This window comes from Acipenser ruthenus, chromosome 3, assembly GCF_902713425.1.
Source record: "Acipenser ruthenus chromosome 3, fAciRut3.2 maternal haplotype, whole genome shotgun sequence".
Taxonomy (NCBI): domain Eukaryota; kingdom Metazoa; phylum Chordata; class Actinopteri; order Acipenseriformes; family Acipenseridae; genus Acipenser; species Acipenser ruthenus.
The window spans coordinates 9309929-9324779 of NC_081191.1; the positions used below are offsets into that span (position 1 = coordinate 9309929).

The 14851-nt window shown below is 37.8% G+C and overlaps 1 protein-coding gene across 1 annotated transcript in view; it reads left to right on the forward strand.

Annotated features, from left to right (window-relative positions):
- dgkb (diacylglycerol kinase, beta) overlaps positions 1–14851 on the forward strand; it is a 177957-nt gene that overhangs the window by 130270 nt on the left and 32836 nt on the right. The window contains exon 22 of the mRNA XM_034058527.3: positions 9433–9628. Coding sequence (XP_033914418.3) covers positions 9433–9628 — 196 coding nt within the window. The remainder of the gene's footprint in view (positions 1–9432; positions 9629–14851) is intronic.

Here is a 14851-nt window from a genome sequence, read left to right on the forward strand (position 1 = left end):
CATGCCTTAGGAATGAATTTTAATTATCGTAGTGCTACCCTTATAAAAGTTCCCAACAGTACATTTGAACTGTAATTTTGCCGTTTTCCCATGGTTATACTATGCATTTATCAGTTTACCATGGATGGGCCATGTTTTTGAAAATGATTTACTACATATCTCTGGGCATTAAAATGCTTAGCCATGCTTTCACTTGCTTTGTCACACTTTGCTGTGGAAAACTTTAAGGGTACCGATATATTATTTTTTGCTAAATAATAAAATGAACAACCAATGAAATAAAGATGACAGATGTATTTTTTTTTGCATTAAATAATTGAACAAAGTTATCATAGTTTTTGTTAAATGTATTAGTTTGTCAATAGTACATTATTTTGTCAGTGTTCTAGTGGGAGGGGATGTTTTAATCATTATAAGCAGCTTGCTTATAGTGACCTCCTGAACTTTGGCTTTGAAGCGTAAGGAAGTTATTCTAAAGCTGGAGCAGCACTCCCATGGTAAAGTAAATGATCTAATTCGGGGAGACAGGGATCAAACCAGTGACGATGTGGTTGTTAATAATCAGAATAAAACAGCAGCTCTGGCAATTGAGGGAGTAATCAGGTTCGACAGAAAAGCTCAGTGACTTTATGGCATGTAGTGAGTCATACATCTTTCTCCTACTGCTCATCACTTACAGTATATTACTAAGACATTCAAATAGATTTAAAAATGTAATCATTATTTTTTTCATTCAAATCTTTGCATTACAAATACAGTACAATACGCTATCCTTCAACAAGTATGTTGGCAGGTGTTGAAATCTGAGTCCCAATACATGTTGGAAGGGAGTGTCGAGATGTGAAAGCAAGTTCCAACAGCCATTAAAAATTATTTTCTTTAACTTGATTTGTCAGCAGCAGACTCTAATGGGTAGTAAACGACATGTGAATGATGTCTTTCAAACTACATTTTGGTTCTATATCAATCTACAGACAACTTTGGCGAACACACAAACCTCAAATTACTGCCTGTTCTTCAATCAATAGCCAACAAATGAGCCAGATGGAACAAAAACAATGAAAGAGTGGGATAGCTTTGTGTGCAAGTATGGATAATTCCCATGACACCTCATCTCTGAGTTAATTGTATTGAAGACAAAATAAATGAAAAAAAAAAAAAACAGTAGAAAATATACTGGTATATGCAATTCTGAATCTTGGGCAACATTTTCAAATGTATGAATGGTTAAGTAAACCCACATAATAATACTTCCCCAGTCTACCTTTTATTTTGTACCAAGTGTAGTCAAGCAAATTACTTTTTAACAGTTTTATATAAAGGGAAAATTATTAAATGAAACCACTGCATAAAGGCTCAATTTTACAAGTTTTGAAACCACATAGCTGGGCACTGAGGAATACTCAGATAATTAACTCATTGAACTACCTGCTGTGTTTTATATTGAGTGATAATAGAATCCGGCCCCATCCCATCTTCATAACACTATAACTCGTTTAAATAACAGTAAGTGCAGGAGACCTCAGACCCCCATTAATTATCAGCAGGGGTATACCAAAGGTATTAGATTGCATATTTATTATTTCTTTAAACTGTAACATAGTTAAATATGAATCAAGATAAGGATGCCATAAATTAGGAAGGTTTCAGAAGCTGCGGGTCGTGGCTTGTAGAGGACCACCTCCTGTTTTGACATTTCTTACTTGTCATAGATCAAATTATTTTAATTTAGGCTGTAAATTATAAGGAATAAATGTTTCTTGGTGGGAATTCCCTATGGTAATCTGACTTTTGTTGCTACTGCTGCTTGTCAGTCTGCAAGAGATATAATATGCATGCAAATAAGGTTAAAAATATGTACCATCTAATTATCCAACCAATAAATTCTACTTGAGGACAGTGGGAGGCCTGATACCCAGTGTGTGTTTGATTCGTTGAGACCTGCAGTGTATTTACATAAGATTATTTTTAATTATGAAATTAATTTCTTTCTGTGTTTGACACATCATCATAATATATGTAAAAATGCACAATTAATACGTACAATTAGATGAACTGCCTAGGAAATTTGAATGCTTTCATTAAAAGTGAAATAAGAGTGCTATGATTGGCCAATAGGTCTATCAGTTCTAAATAAAGATCTGCCACCTATTGTCGGATCAGAGTTGTCATTTCAAATCATGGTGCTGCTAAGTATGTGTTGGGCTCACTCAGTTTTAAGTAAACAATAGGCTCAGAATTGGCTGAAATGCAGGTCAGACAATAACCCAGTATTTAGTTTCCATTGAGTTTTCAGAAGCCTGCCTACTGTGTAAAACAACTCTTACTTCACCTGCCTTCATTTTAGGGTATGATGCTATTCTAAAAAGGATAGAGCTGATAACATAGCAAAAGTGCAGTGGTTGATTACTTGGTTTGTATGTCATGAACTTGAGTTTATCAAATTGCAAGGAAAGAGAGAACTATATATAATCTCAACAAGTGTTCCAATCTGTACAAATATATCCCCATACTGGCACAGCTTGGAACTTTTAGTACAAATCTGACTGATTCACTTGACATCAAATTCACTTTGGTAGGGTGGTGGCTCCATTTTTTAAGCACAATAACAAACTCTGTAGTGTTCAAATGTGGTCAAGCGTTAGCCTGCAAGCCTAGGCTGTTTAACAGTACTCGACTTTTCCTCATGCCAAACAACACCCCTAGGTGTGCAGATAATGGAACACATTTGAACACTGTCATGTGTTGTTGCTTTCTTATTAATTTACATGTATTACATGATATACACAATTTGTTACAACACCTTACGTTTGCTACAGTACCCTAAATAAGTCTTCCTAGTTCAGTTAAATACAGATTAATGACTTAAAAAAACCTCTAAGGTAAAAAGTTGAAAACATTTGGGTGTCAAAAATGAGTCAAAACATTTGTCTACTTGCACATCAAACTTGCAAGAAGCTACCTTTTAAGTGAGCTAAGTTGAATGCAATAGGTAACTAGTTACCGTAACCTTGTAGCCAGTGGTGTAGTATACAGTACACAGTTACGGTACTATTTTCTATTGGCAGTTCAGACATCATCGCTCTGCCACTGACACACATATACATAAAGTAAAGCATACTGAAAAGTTGGAGAACAACACTTTGTGGAAATACTTTAGATAAATGAATGACCTTTTATATGTGTTACTAGAAGTCCAGCATACAAGTAAAATGTGAATTTGTTCTGGTACCTTCAGATTTAGGAGTACACCACTGCTTGAAGCTGATTACACTATGTAACACAATTTTTGTTCCTGGGTAGTAAGTGTTATTTCCTAATTGCTTATGCCTCAAAAGTATAGAAAATGGCTATTATTCCCCACAAACTTTGCTTTTGTGACCAGGACAGTGATATTTTGAAATGTACCTATTTCCAATGAGAAAACGGGCGAATTTGTATCTTTTCGTTCACATAAAGTCAGAAAAAAACAACATATGAATCCAAATTAACATGTATTTATACTAAAGTAATACAAAAATGACTACAAAAGATTTAGAATTGAGTAGTTTTTCGAGATTTACAATTATACTGTAAATCACTTTCACGAATCAGCTCCCAAATGTAGTCTCCCATCATGTTCTCGTTATACTGTCCGTGGTAGCGGCGTTCAAAGTCCAGTATATCCTGGTGGAAGCGCTCGCCTTGCTCCTCCGAGTACGCTCCCATGTTCTCCTTGAATTTATCAAGATGAGCATCAAGGATATGGACTTTGAGGGACATCCTACAGCCCACTGTGCCGTTGTTCTTCACCAGAGTCTCAACCAGCTCCACATAGTTTTCGGCCTTCTGATTGCCCAGGAAGCCCCGAACCACTGCGACAAAGCTGTTCCAAGCCGCTTTCTCCTTACTAGTGAGCTTCTTGGGGAATTCATTGCACTCCAGGATCTTCTTTATCTGTGGTTCGACAAAGACACCGGCTTTGACCTTTGCCTCAGACAGCTTAGGGAAGAAGTCTTGAAGGTACTTGAAGGCTGCCGACTCCTTATCTAGAGCTCTGACAAATTGTTTCATAAGGCCCAATTTGATGTGCAGTGGTGGCATCAGCACCTTCCGGGGGTCCACCAGTGGCTCCCACTTGGCGTTGTTCCTCCCCACAGAGAACTCGGTCCGCTGTGGCCAGCCCCGCCTGTGGTAGTGCGCCTTGGTGTCCCTGCTGTCCCAAAGGCAAAGATAGCAGGGAAACTTGGTAAAACCACCTTGGAGACCCATCAGGAATGCCACCATTTTGAAGTCTCCTATGACCTTGATGCCATCTCAGAAAAATGCAGATATGTATCCACTTAGGCAGCTGGAACTAAACTGAACTGGTGGGCTTAAGGCCCCTGTATTTATACTACTATTTATATTACTGGAAAGTTCTAGAAAGTTCTAGAAGTTACTCCAAGTTTACTCAGCACTGAATCTATCTGGAATGTTCTGGAAAATAGGTAAATTTCAAAATATCACTGTCCTGGTCACAAAAGCAAAGTTTGTGGGGAATAATAGCCATTTTCTATACTTTTGAGGAATAAGCAATTAGGAATTAACACTTACTACCCAGGAACCAAAAAAAAAAAAAATTGTTACACAGTGTTATCTTTGACTTGGTACAACAATCTACTTCCAGATGTTCACACATCGTAACTTGTAAAAACAAGCTACAGTAATTACAAAACAATACAAAATGACATGTGTTTATGTTTTTTATATATACTGGGTGCAAACAGAAAGATAGTATTAGGGAAAATTCAGTCGTGTGCATTTACTGGAATACTTAGAAGCATAAATGAAAATGACCAGTTCCTTAAAAATAGTTTTGACACAATTCAATAACAATAGTTTTGGATACTGAAGGTGTGGCTGAAAATGACTGATTTTAACTTTGGAACTGTAGAGGGACCTGAGAAGGTAAATATGGATGAAAGGCAGGAGGTGAGTGGGGACTGGGTATGAAGAGAAGGCCGACACCAAGCCACCAACATAGAGAGGAGATTGATCAAGCTAATAGATTCCAAGCACTGAGCAATGACAACCTAGTGCTGGATGAAAACAGGTGAGGTGTTGTTAGTAGGTGATTTATATATATACACTATGTCAACAGTGATTCTAGCCATAAAGAGCCTGTAATAGGGTTGTTACCTGCCTCCCTGGAGCAAAAGTAAAAGACATTGAATCAAGAGTGCACAGTCTGTGGTCATTGTACATGCTGGTACAAATGACATAAGGAACAGAAAATCTGAGATTCTGAAAGAGGATTTGAAATCATTAACAAGACAGCTGAAAAAGTTAGGACTAACTATGTGTTGGTGGTGGTGGGGATGAAGTATTCAGGAGAATTAGGGCCTTAAATACTTGGCTGGCTGGTTGGTTTGTGCAAGAAGGGCTGGGATTTATAAACAACTGGGATTGCTTTTGGAAAAGAAAGAGATATTATAGGAAAGATGGACTGCACCTAAATAGGTCAGGGGCAAGCAGGCTAGCTGATAACATCAAACACCACCTAGCAAGGTATTTAAACTAGGAACTGGGGAGGGGAGGGAATCTAAAGAGGCATGTAAAATTCAGGTTAAAGTATCCTGCCATTCCTGCTACCCGCTGAGTAAACACAGAGGTGTATGCTACAGTAACCTTTGTCAAATTCCTATTACCCCTGCTCAATCACATGCTCTTGATTGGACCAATTTACACCTAGGTTTATTTAATGTCAAGTCTCTGTCTAATAAGGCTCTGTTAATTAGTGATTTTGTTCAGGATTACAACATTGATATTCTCTCTTTAACTGAAACATGGCTTGGACCGAGTGACAATGTCTCCCTGATTGAGGCTTCTCCACCTAACTATTCTTTTTTCCAGAAAGCTCGCTCTACTGGGCAGAGAGGTGGACTTGCTACTGTTTTCCGTAGTGAACTCAGAATCAAACAGGAAATTGTTGAAGGTTATTCATCATTTGAAGTTTTAACCTTGACATTAAACAGTCCATTACCTGTTCATATTGTAATTATTTATCGACCACCTAAGTCAAACCCATTATTTCTGACTGAATTTGGGGATCTGCTATCTATATTGACAGTCAAATATGATAGGTTTCTTTTATTGGGTGATTTTAACCTTCATGATGACTTTGATTTTGATTCTAACTCCTTGGAATTTGAGGCTACTGGATTCCTTAGATCAGGGGTTCTCAACCGGGAGGTTTCAAGGGGTCCTCCAAAAATAAATCACAGAATGTGTTATTTTCCCTGCATGCTTATAGACATGCTGAAACCTATTAGCTTCAGCATGTCATAAGCATTCACAGAAATGAACGTGTTCTCAGGTTACGTAACACGTTCTCGGGTTAGATATGGTGTAATAGAGCTATTTCAGTGGGAGCATGACAGATTACAAAGCAGAGGAAAAATTGTTGGAAACATACACAATAAATACCAGATATGGATACATTTTTAATTCGACCATCAGCATCAAACCAACAAAACCCACAGAATGATGATACAGAACAAGTTCAACCGTAAGGGCTGAAGAACAGCGAGGAGGTGGTGTTGTGAGTAAAAAACATAAAGCCGTTATTAACCGTGCAAAATTAGGGAAATACAAAGACAGCTACTTGAATTTCAGTTTTATTTGTACTGGAAGTGGAGATATACCTGAACCGCAGTGTGTAATTTGTGCACAAGTACTGTCCAATGAATGTTTGAAACCCTCCAAATTACAGAGACATTAAATTACCAATCATGAAATATATAAAAACAAGCAACATTTATTTTTTGAGCGAAAGGCTAAGGAACTGCTTCATACTGAAGCTGTAATGAAAGCCATAACTGCCATGGATAAAAAGCTTGTAGTGTCATCGTACATAGTGGTGCAGAAAATTGCTAAAGCAAAAAAATTGCATACGATTGCTGAAGAGTTGATAATGCCGTGTGCCACTGAAATTGTAAAGGAAATGTTTGGAGAGCAGAAGGCCAAGAAACTGGCAAAAATACCAATGTCAAACGATGGAGATAGTTTCGCAGTGCATTGATTGGCTCATTAACATTCCATCAGACAGCTCCCTCAGAACCAAGTTCAGTGAAATGCGGCTGGAGACATTTTGGTGGGAGTGCTCCGATGAATACAGCACTGCTTCTTCAGCAGCACTGAAAGTGCTGGCCCATTCAGTACAACCTACTTATGCGAAACCAGATTTTCAGCCATGACATCGATGAAAACAAAGTACCGAACCAGGATGAACATTGATACAACTCGTAAGATGAAATATGAGGGTCGTAAACTAGAATAGAGATGGCGGGAATCTAAATTGCCTGTTCATTACATCGCGTGGAAGGGCCACCTGGTTAAATATAGGAAGGCTCTGGCGTTGGCGAGATCATCATATTATTCTGATTTAATTGAAACAAATACAAATAATCCTAGATTTATTTTTGCTACCCTAGATAAATGAATTAATCCTTCCCCTAATAGTCCTATCCTTGACATTGGCTCTTCTCACAGCTGCAATGACTGCTTACATTTCTTTAAAAAGAAAATACTAGACATCAGAAATGAGATTCCACAGACCCCTTCTATTTTACCAACTACACCTATTAAGGCTACTATGGGGGCTTTTTCTTTGATTACTTTACAGGAACTGACAGAGCTAGTTCAACATATGAGAGCTACTACATGCTCTCTTGATCCTATTCCTACAAAGCTATTAAAAGATGTTTTTGGTGTTATTAATACCCACATTTTAAAAATTATAAATGGTTCACTTTACTCCGGTATAGTTCCCTCAGCACTTAAGGTAGCTGTGGTAAAGTCTATGCTTAAGAAACACAATTTGGACCCTAAAGTCCTCAATAACTATAGGCCAATCTCCAACCTACCATTCTTAGATAAGGTTCTAGAGAGAGTTGTTGCAATTCAGTTACAAGAATTTGTAACTCTTAACGGTATATTTGAGAAGTTTCAGTCTGGTTTTCGTGCTGCACATAGCACCGAGACAGCCCTTGTCATAGTTGTGAATGATCTGCTGATAAGCTCTGACTCAGGCTTTCCATCAGTTTTAATTCTTCTAGAGCTAAGTGCTGCCTTTGATACTGTTGACCATTCCATCCTGAATCGTCTTGAAAGGACGGTGGGACTGTCTGGCCTTGTCCTGTCCTGGTTCAAATCTTATCTTTCTGATAGGCTTCAATTCATCTCTATTGGGGAGGTAAAATCGGCATTATCAGAAGTTGTCTGTGGTTATTCCATAGGGCTCCATTCTAGGTCCCTTGTTGTTTTCGTTATATATGCTACCATTAGGTGACATTATCCGCAGACACGGAGTGAACTTCCATTGCTATGCTGATGATACCCAGCTGTATTTGTCCCTAAAGCCAGGAATTTCTTCTGCCTGGGTGTTATTAGCTACTTGCCTTACAGACATCAAGCATTGGCTGTCACAGAATTTTCTAATGTTGAGTTCAGATAAAACAGAGGTTATGCTAGTGGGCTCACAGAACCAACTAAAAGTAAATGTGGGATTACATGAACTCGACCCGTGCAGTCTCTTATCAAAACTTAAACTAGAAATGTAAGAGTTTGGGGGTCATCTTTGATTCTGATCTATCATTTGAGACTAGGGAAGTTACTAAAGTATCTTTTTACCATTTGAGAAATATAGCCAAACTTAGACCAATTATTTCCGTATGTGATGCCGAGAGACTAATGCATGCCTTTGTCTCATCTAGAATTGAGTATTGTAATGCACTTTTTTCTGGTATCCCAAAATGTGTGGTATCCCGCTTGCAGCTTGTTCAGAATACCACCACTAGAATTCTGACTAAAACCAGGAAAAGTGAACATATTACCCCATGTTTTGGCCTCTTTACACTGGCTCCCTGTGCAGTATAGAACTGATTTTAAGATTTTGTTGTTAACTTACAAGGCCCTGAATGGATTAGCACCAAGTTATTTGCAGGAGTTACTGACCCCGTATCTTGCAAACAAAACTCTGAGATCACAGGATGCGGGGCTGCTGGTTATTCCTAGGGTCAACAAAAGCAACACAGGAGGTAGGGCTTTTTCTTGTGGAGCGCCTAAATTATGGAATGCCTTTGTTTGTCAGGGAAGCAGGGACCGTTACAGTTTTCAGACTAAAAACGCACTTTTATAAAATGGCTTTCTTCTCTTACTGGGTTTTAATGTAACTTTAAAATTGCTGCTTTTGTATTATGTGTGTACTGTTATTTAAGAATGTTATTTAAATGGTCTGATTGTGGCAGTTGTATGTGTGACATGCTATACAAATGTACTGTGGTTTGTTCTTTTTTCTGCTATGTACTGTACAGTGCTTTGCAATGCTTTTGTATAAAAAACGCTAAAAAATGCAATAAATAAATAAATAAATAAATAAAAGATTGTTTTTGTTTGTATTTCTATGTGCAGTGTGATGGAATCCAGCTTGATTTCAGCAATATTTCCCTGGAAGGAATTGCCATCCTGAACATCCCAAGTATGCATGGAGGGTCAAACCTGTGGGGAGAGACCAGGAAGAGGCGAAGCCATCGACGGGCTGGGAAAAAAATGATGGACAAAAGAACCACTGTGGTTGATGCCAAAGAGCTGATGTTCACTGTTCAAGGTAAAGAGTTTTATACAGTTATAAGGTACATGCCAAGAGCATACATTATTTATGTCATCTGAGTTTGCTGACTGGAGGAAGAGTTCAATCAGAATGTACGTCTACGTTATTATTTTTTTTATTTATTTTTTTTACAAATCAATGGCTCAATTCAATCAAACTTCAATGCGGCATCATTCTCTGGTGTTACCTATAGGTCTACTGCTCTTTAGGATCATTTTACATAATATTGGCAATTGTCAAGACTGCCACATTTACATTGTTTTTTTGGTAACATTTAATACTAAGAAAAACATAATATACTCTTCCAGTAAGTTAGAAAAGATAAGTCAAATATAGAGGATTGTTATTTACACACAGGTGCTTCTATGGTTTAGTCCAAGTGCATTCACAAAAACACATGGCTAATTTACATAGTACATGATGTAACACACACCAGCTGTCACTTTTACATTCATCTGGCATTCAGCAAATCCACAAGTTATTTGCACCAACTATAAAAACAGCAAAAAATACTGCTTTGGCAAAAGGACTACTTTAGATTATGCAAAAGATGTTAAGAAGGAGAATAAGGTAATCCCACTAAGAATAAAAGGAAACAACAAATATGATGTTTGCTTCTTATGCCTAACCCATTCACTTAACAAAGGGATACTTTTTAGAGCAGTCTTTCTCTCCTAGTGGGCCATAGGCTGCTTCATTAGTCAGTTGTAGAATTTGGATATGAACAGAAACAAGGCTGCCTCAGCATAAGGACTTAGTGCCCAAATTCTTAATTGGATTTTAAACACATTTAGGTTTGTGTAGAACATGAATACCTAACTTGGGCACGGTTCAAGTTATGTTAAAGAAACAGACTGGCCTCAGTCCTTTGTTAGGAGAGGGAATGACTGAGCCTTCTCTGCTGTCCCTTATCCAATCACACTCATCTGCTCTTGCCAAAACTAGACAACTGCTGAGGAGCGTGCTCTATAAGAACCAGAGCAGTGTCATCATTCACTTTTGCCACTTTTGTTCTGTGGTAATAAGCAGCTGTGCAAAGGTAACTAAGAGTTAATTGCTTTTTTGGCACTGTGTTATGTTTACGTGTCAGTTGAACTATGAAGATCACATACAGACGTGCTCAAATTAGTTGGTACCCTTACAGCTCACTGAAATAATGCTTCATTCCTCCTGAAAAGTGATGAAATTAAAAGCTATTTTATCATGTATACTTGCATGCCTTTGGTATGTCATAGAATAAAGCAAAGAAGCTGTGAAAAGAGATGAATTATTGCTTATTCTACAAAGATATTCTAAAATGGCCTGGACACATTTGTTGGTACCCCTTAGAAAAGATAATAAATAATTGGATTATAGTGATATTTCAAACTAATTAGTTTCTTTAATTAGTATCACACATGTCTCCAATCTTGTAATCAGTCATTCAGCCTATTTAAATGGAGAAAAGTAGTCACTGTGCTGTTTGGTATCATTGTGTGCACCACACTGAACATGGACCACAGAAAGCAAAGGAGAGAGTTGTCTGAGGAGATCAGAAAGAAATTAATAGACAAGCATGGTAAAGGTAAAGGCTACAAGACCATCTCCAAGCAGCTTGATGTTACTGTGACAACAGTTGCAAATATTATTAAGAAGTTTAAGGTCCATGGAACTGTAGCCAACCTCCCTGGGCGCGGCCGCAAGAGGAAAATCGACCCCAGATTGAACAGAAGGATAGTGCAAATGGTAGAAAAAGAACCAAGGATAACTGCCAAAGAGATACAAGCTGAACTCCAAGGTGAAGGTACGTCAGTTTCTGATCGCACCATCCGTCGCTTTTTGAGCGAAAGTGGGCTCCATGGATGAAGACCCAGGAGGACTCCACTTTTGAAAGAAAAACATAAAAAAGCCAGACTGGAATTTGCTAAAATGCATATTGACAAGCCACAATCCTTCTGGGAGAATGTCCTTTGGACAGATGAGTCAAAACTGGAGCTTTTTGGCAAGTCACATCAGCTCAGTGTTCACAGACGAAAAAATGAAGCTTTCAAAGGAAAAAACACCATACCTACAGTGAAACATGGAGGAGGCTTGGTTATGTTTTGGGGCTGCTTTGCTGCGCCTGGCACAGGGTGCCTTGAATCTGTGCAGGGCACAATGAAATCTCAAGACTATCAAGGCATTCTGGAGCGAAATGTACTGCCCAGTGTCAGAAAGCTCTGTCTCAGTCGAAGGTCATGGGTCCTCCAACAGGATAATGACCCAAAACACACAGCTAAAAGCACCCAAGAATGGATAAGAACAAAACATTGGACTATTCTGAAGTGGCCTTCTATGAGTCCTGATCTGAATCCTATCGAACATCTATGGAAAGAGCTGAAACTTGCAGTCTGGAGGAGGCACCCATCAAACCTGAGACAGCTGGAGCAGTTTGCTCAGGAAGAGTGGGCCAAACTACCTGTTAACAGGTGCAGAAGTCTCATTGAGAGCTACAGAAAACGTTTGATTGCAGTGATTGCCTCTAAAGGTTGTGCAACAAAATATTAGGTTAGCGGTCCCATCATTTTTGTCCATGCCATTTTCATTTGTTTTATTATTTACAATATAATGTTGAATAAAAAATCAAAAGCAAAGTCTGATTTCTATTAAATATGGAATAAACAATGGTAGATGCCAATTACTTTTGTCAGTTTCAAGTTATTTCAGAGAAAATTGTGCATTCTTCGTTTTTTGTGGAGGGGTACCAACAAATTTGAGCACGTCTGTATATACTTGTAAAAAAAAAGATATATACCGGTAGCTGGAAGTAGTAATGTAATCTAGATTAGTGCAATATATTTAAATACAGCTCATGTCTAAAGCTTTATATTTTGCTCTAACCGAGAATCCCAGTAAAATGCAGTCTCACATTATAACTAAAAGTAAATATAGAGGACATTCTGTCAGTGTATGTAGGAATGTGGAGAGTTAATTCCTAGAGGATGATGAGTTCTGTATCAAGAGGAATTGAGCTGTTTTTGAAAGATGAAGAATCTTCTCACTCATGCAAAGCTTTATACATTTGAATCTTAAATGTTGTTTTATTAACAGAAGCTAATTTTACAACACACCACTGTATTAGCCAAGACAAACTAAAATTAAAACATCTGGAGTGTGGAAGCTTCATTATGTATTGCTGTTGCAGAGGAACCCTTTAAACTATATATGTGTCCTTATCTTTGATGTTTCACTGTCTTGCCTCCATGTTGATTCGTTTTCACCCTGCTGGTAGCAGTTGAGTATTCTTTTCCTAATTAACACTTGTTTTTTTTTTTGGTTTAGAGATACTGTGGAAGCTGAAGACAGTGTTTCATTTAAATGACACAACATAGTGTTACAGCTAGGCATGATGCAAAACAGATATCTGTACTGGATATATATATATATATACCATTTAAACCTACTGCTTGTTCTAAAATAAACACCCAGATAAAACATGTTACAATTACAGTACAAACTAATAGCGAGGCACACGGAGGGATAATCAAAGCCAGTGTATAAGCATGTATAACCTAGCACTAGTGTATGCTCTGTTCAGCAGTGCCATTTCATTGAAGACTACAATATACACACATTCACACTAATATACAAAATGGAGAATGAATGAGAATTGAAACAATCTTTTAACGCCTTTGACCTGAAACAATCTCTTACCGCTCTTGACTTAAATGTGTAAAAGGTACCGGGACTAGTCTTTGCACCAGGCTAATGAATTCTCGATGTTGGCATCTGAAGTGCTGCCACAGTCGTCTCTGGAAAATACTGCCGTTTCTCAGGAAGCAAAAGACAGGGATGTAGGCCTAAACTTTTTGAAATAGTTTACCAAGTTTTTTTTTTTTCCTCCTCACTGTCAGCACTCTGATTGATGTGTAGAGCACTGGAAACATTGTGCAATTCATATAGAACAATTTGGGGGTTGAAATTGGGAGTCAGGGACACTGACTTCCAATTTCAGGACAGTCCCGTCGAAAGTGGGTACATTCCTTTGTCACAACATATAAGCTCACACAAAACATTTATAATTGTTAATTTATTTGGTGAATAACAACAGTAACAATTTAGAAAAGCAGCAGCTTCCATTAAAAAGATCTTTACCGGTAAGGGGGTATGCATAATCACCAGCTGGTTTATTTGTCCATCTTTTCCTCATTCTGTATCTCACTTTTTCTGTTTATACATACTGATAGCTCATATTTACAGCTGGGGTTGTATGTTCCAACAGACAAGTTCAGATAGGAACATTTTAGAAGCCACAGATAAACAAAAATAATTAGTTTATATATATATATATGACAGATTAATAATGGTTTAAAAGCAGCTTCTCACATATGAATAATTTACCAGTGAAAGAGCACATTACTTTTTTATGTCACTTTCTCACACTGTCAAAAAGCTGGTAATGTTATTTGTAGGCCCCTGTGCACAGGTCTGTCTAATACAAACAGACAGAACAGATCTAATATAGTTAGTTCTTCTAAGGTACTGCACTGTGTTGGAAACTACATATATTTACACTGCCAGAATTTTCAATGGTAGCACTAATTAACTCTGAACAATTTTGAGTCCAGGTTATTTAAAAAATGGTTAATGAAATAATATAAAACAATATTTGGTGCTATGGAAATGTACAGAGCATTAGTCTTGATGTACCAGCATCTCTACTATCCTGTTAAGTTGACTAACACACAAGTAATGCAAACTGATACTGGCTGTTATTTTTTTCAACTTGTTTGTAACCTTGCAACAGAGGTTGGTTGCTTAGTTTAGAACAAGGTTGAACTTTTGAGTGTTATTGAAAACACTAGCTGGGCTTATATTATTATATACTGAAATATCTGCTGAATCAAAGTACATGTTGTCTACAAATGGACTAAATAATTGTTACTGAATGTTGGTGCGGGTGGAGGATCAAATGCCGCCTCCAATGCTTACAACTTGTTCAAGGGGAAAGGCTGGATTCTAGTTCTAAAACATGTTACAATAGTGTGGAGCCTCTCATTCCCAGTGAGTGGGAAGAGAATTATATATAACCTACCTATAGTTTGAATTTAGTCCAGTGTCTTGCCTTCCCATATAGGTGGAGGTGGGTACACAGTTTGGCAGTGTACAAAAGGCATTTCACATGGGAAAAAGGCAACCGTGGTGGGGTTTTGTCTCCTGGTTGCTTTTGATTCGGGACTCTGTTCCATTTTTCTTTTCTTT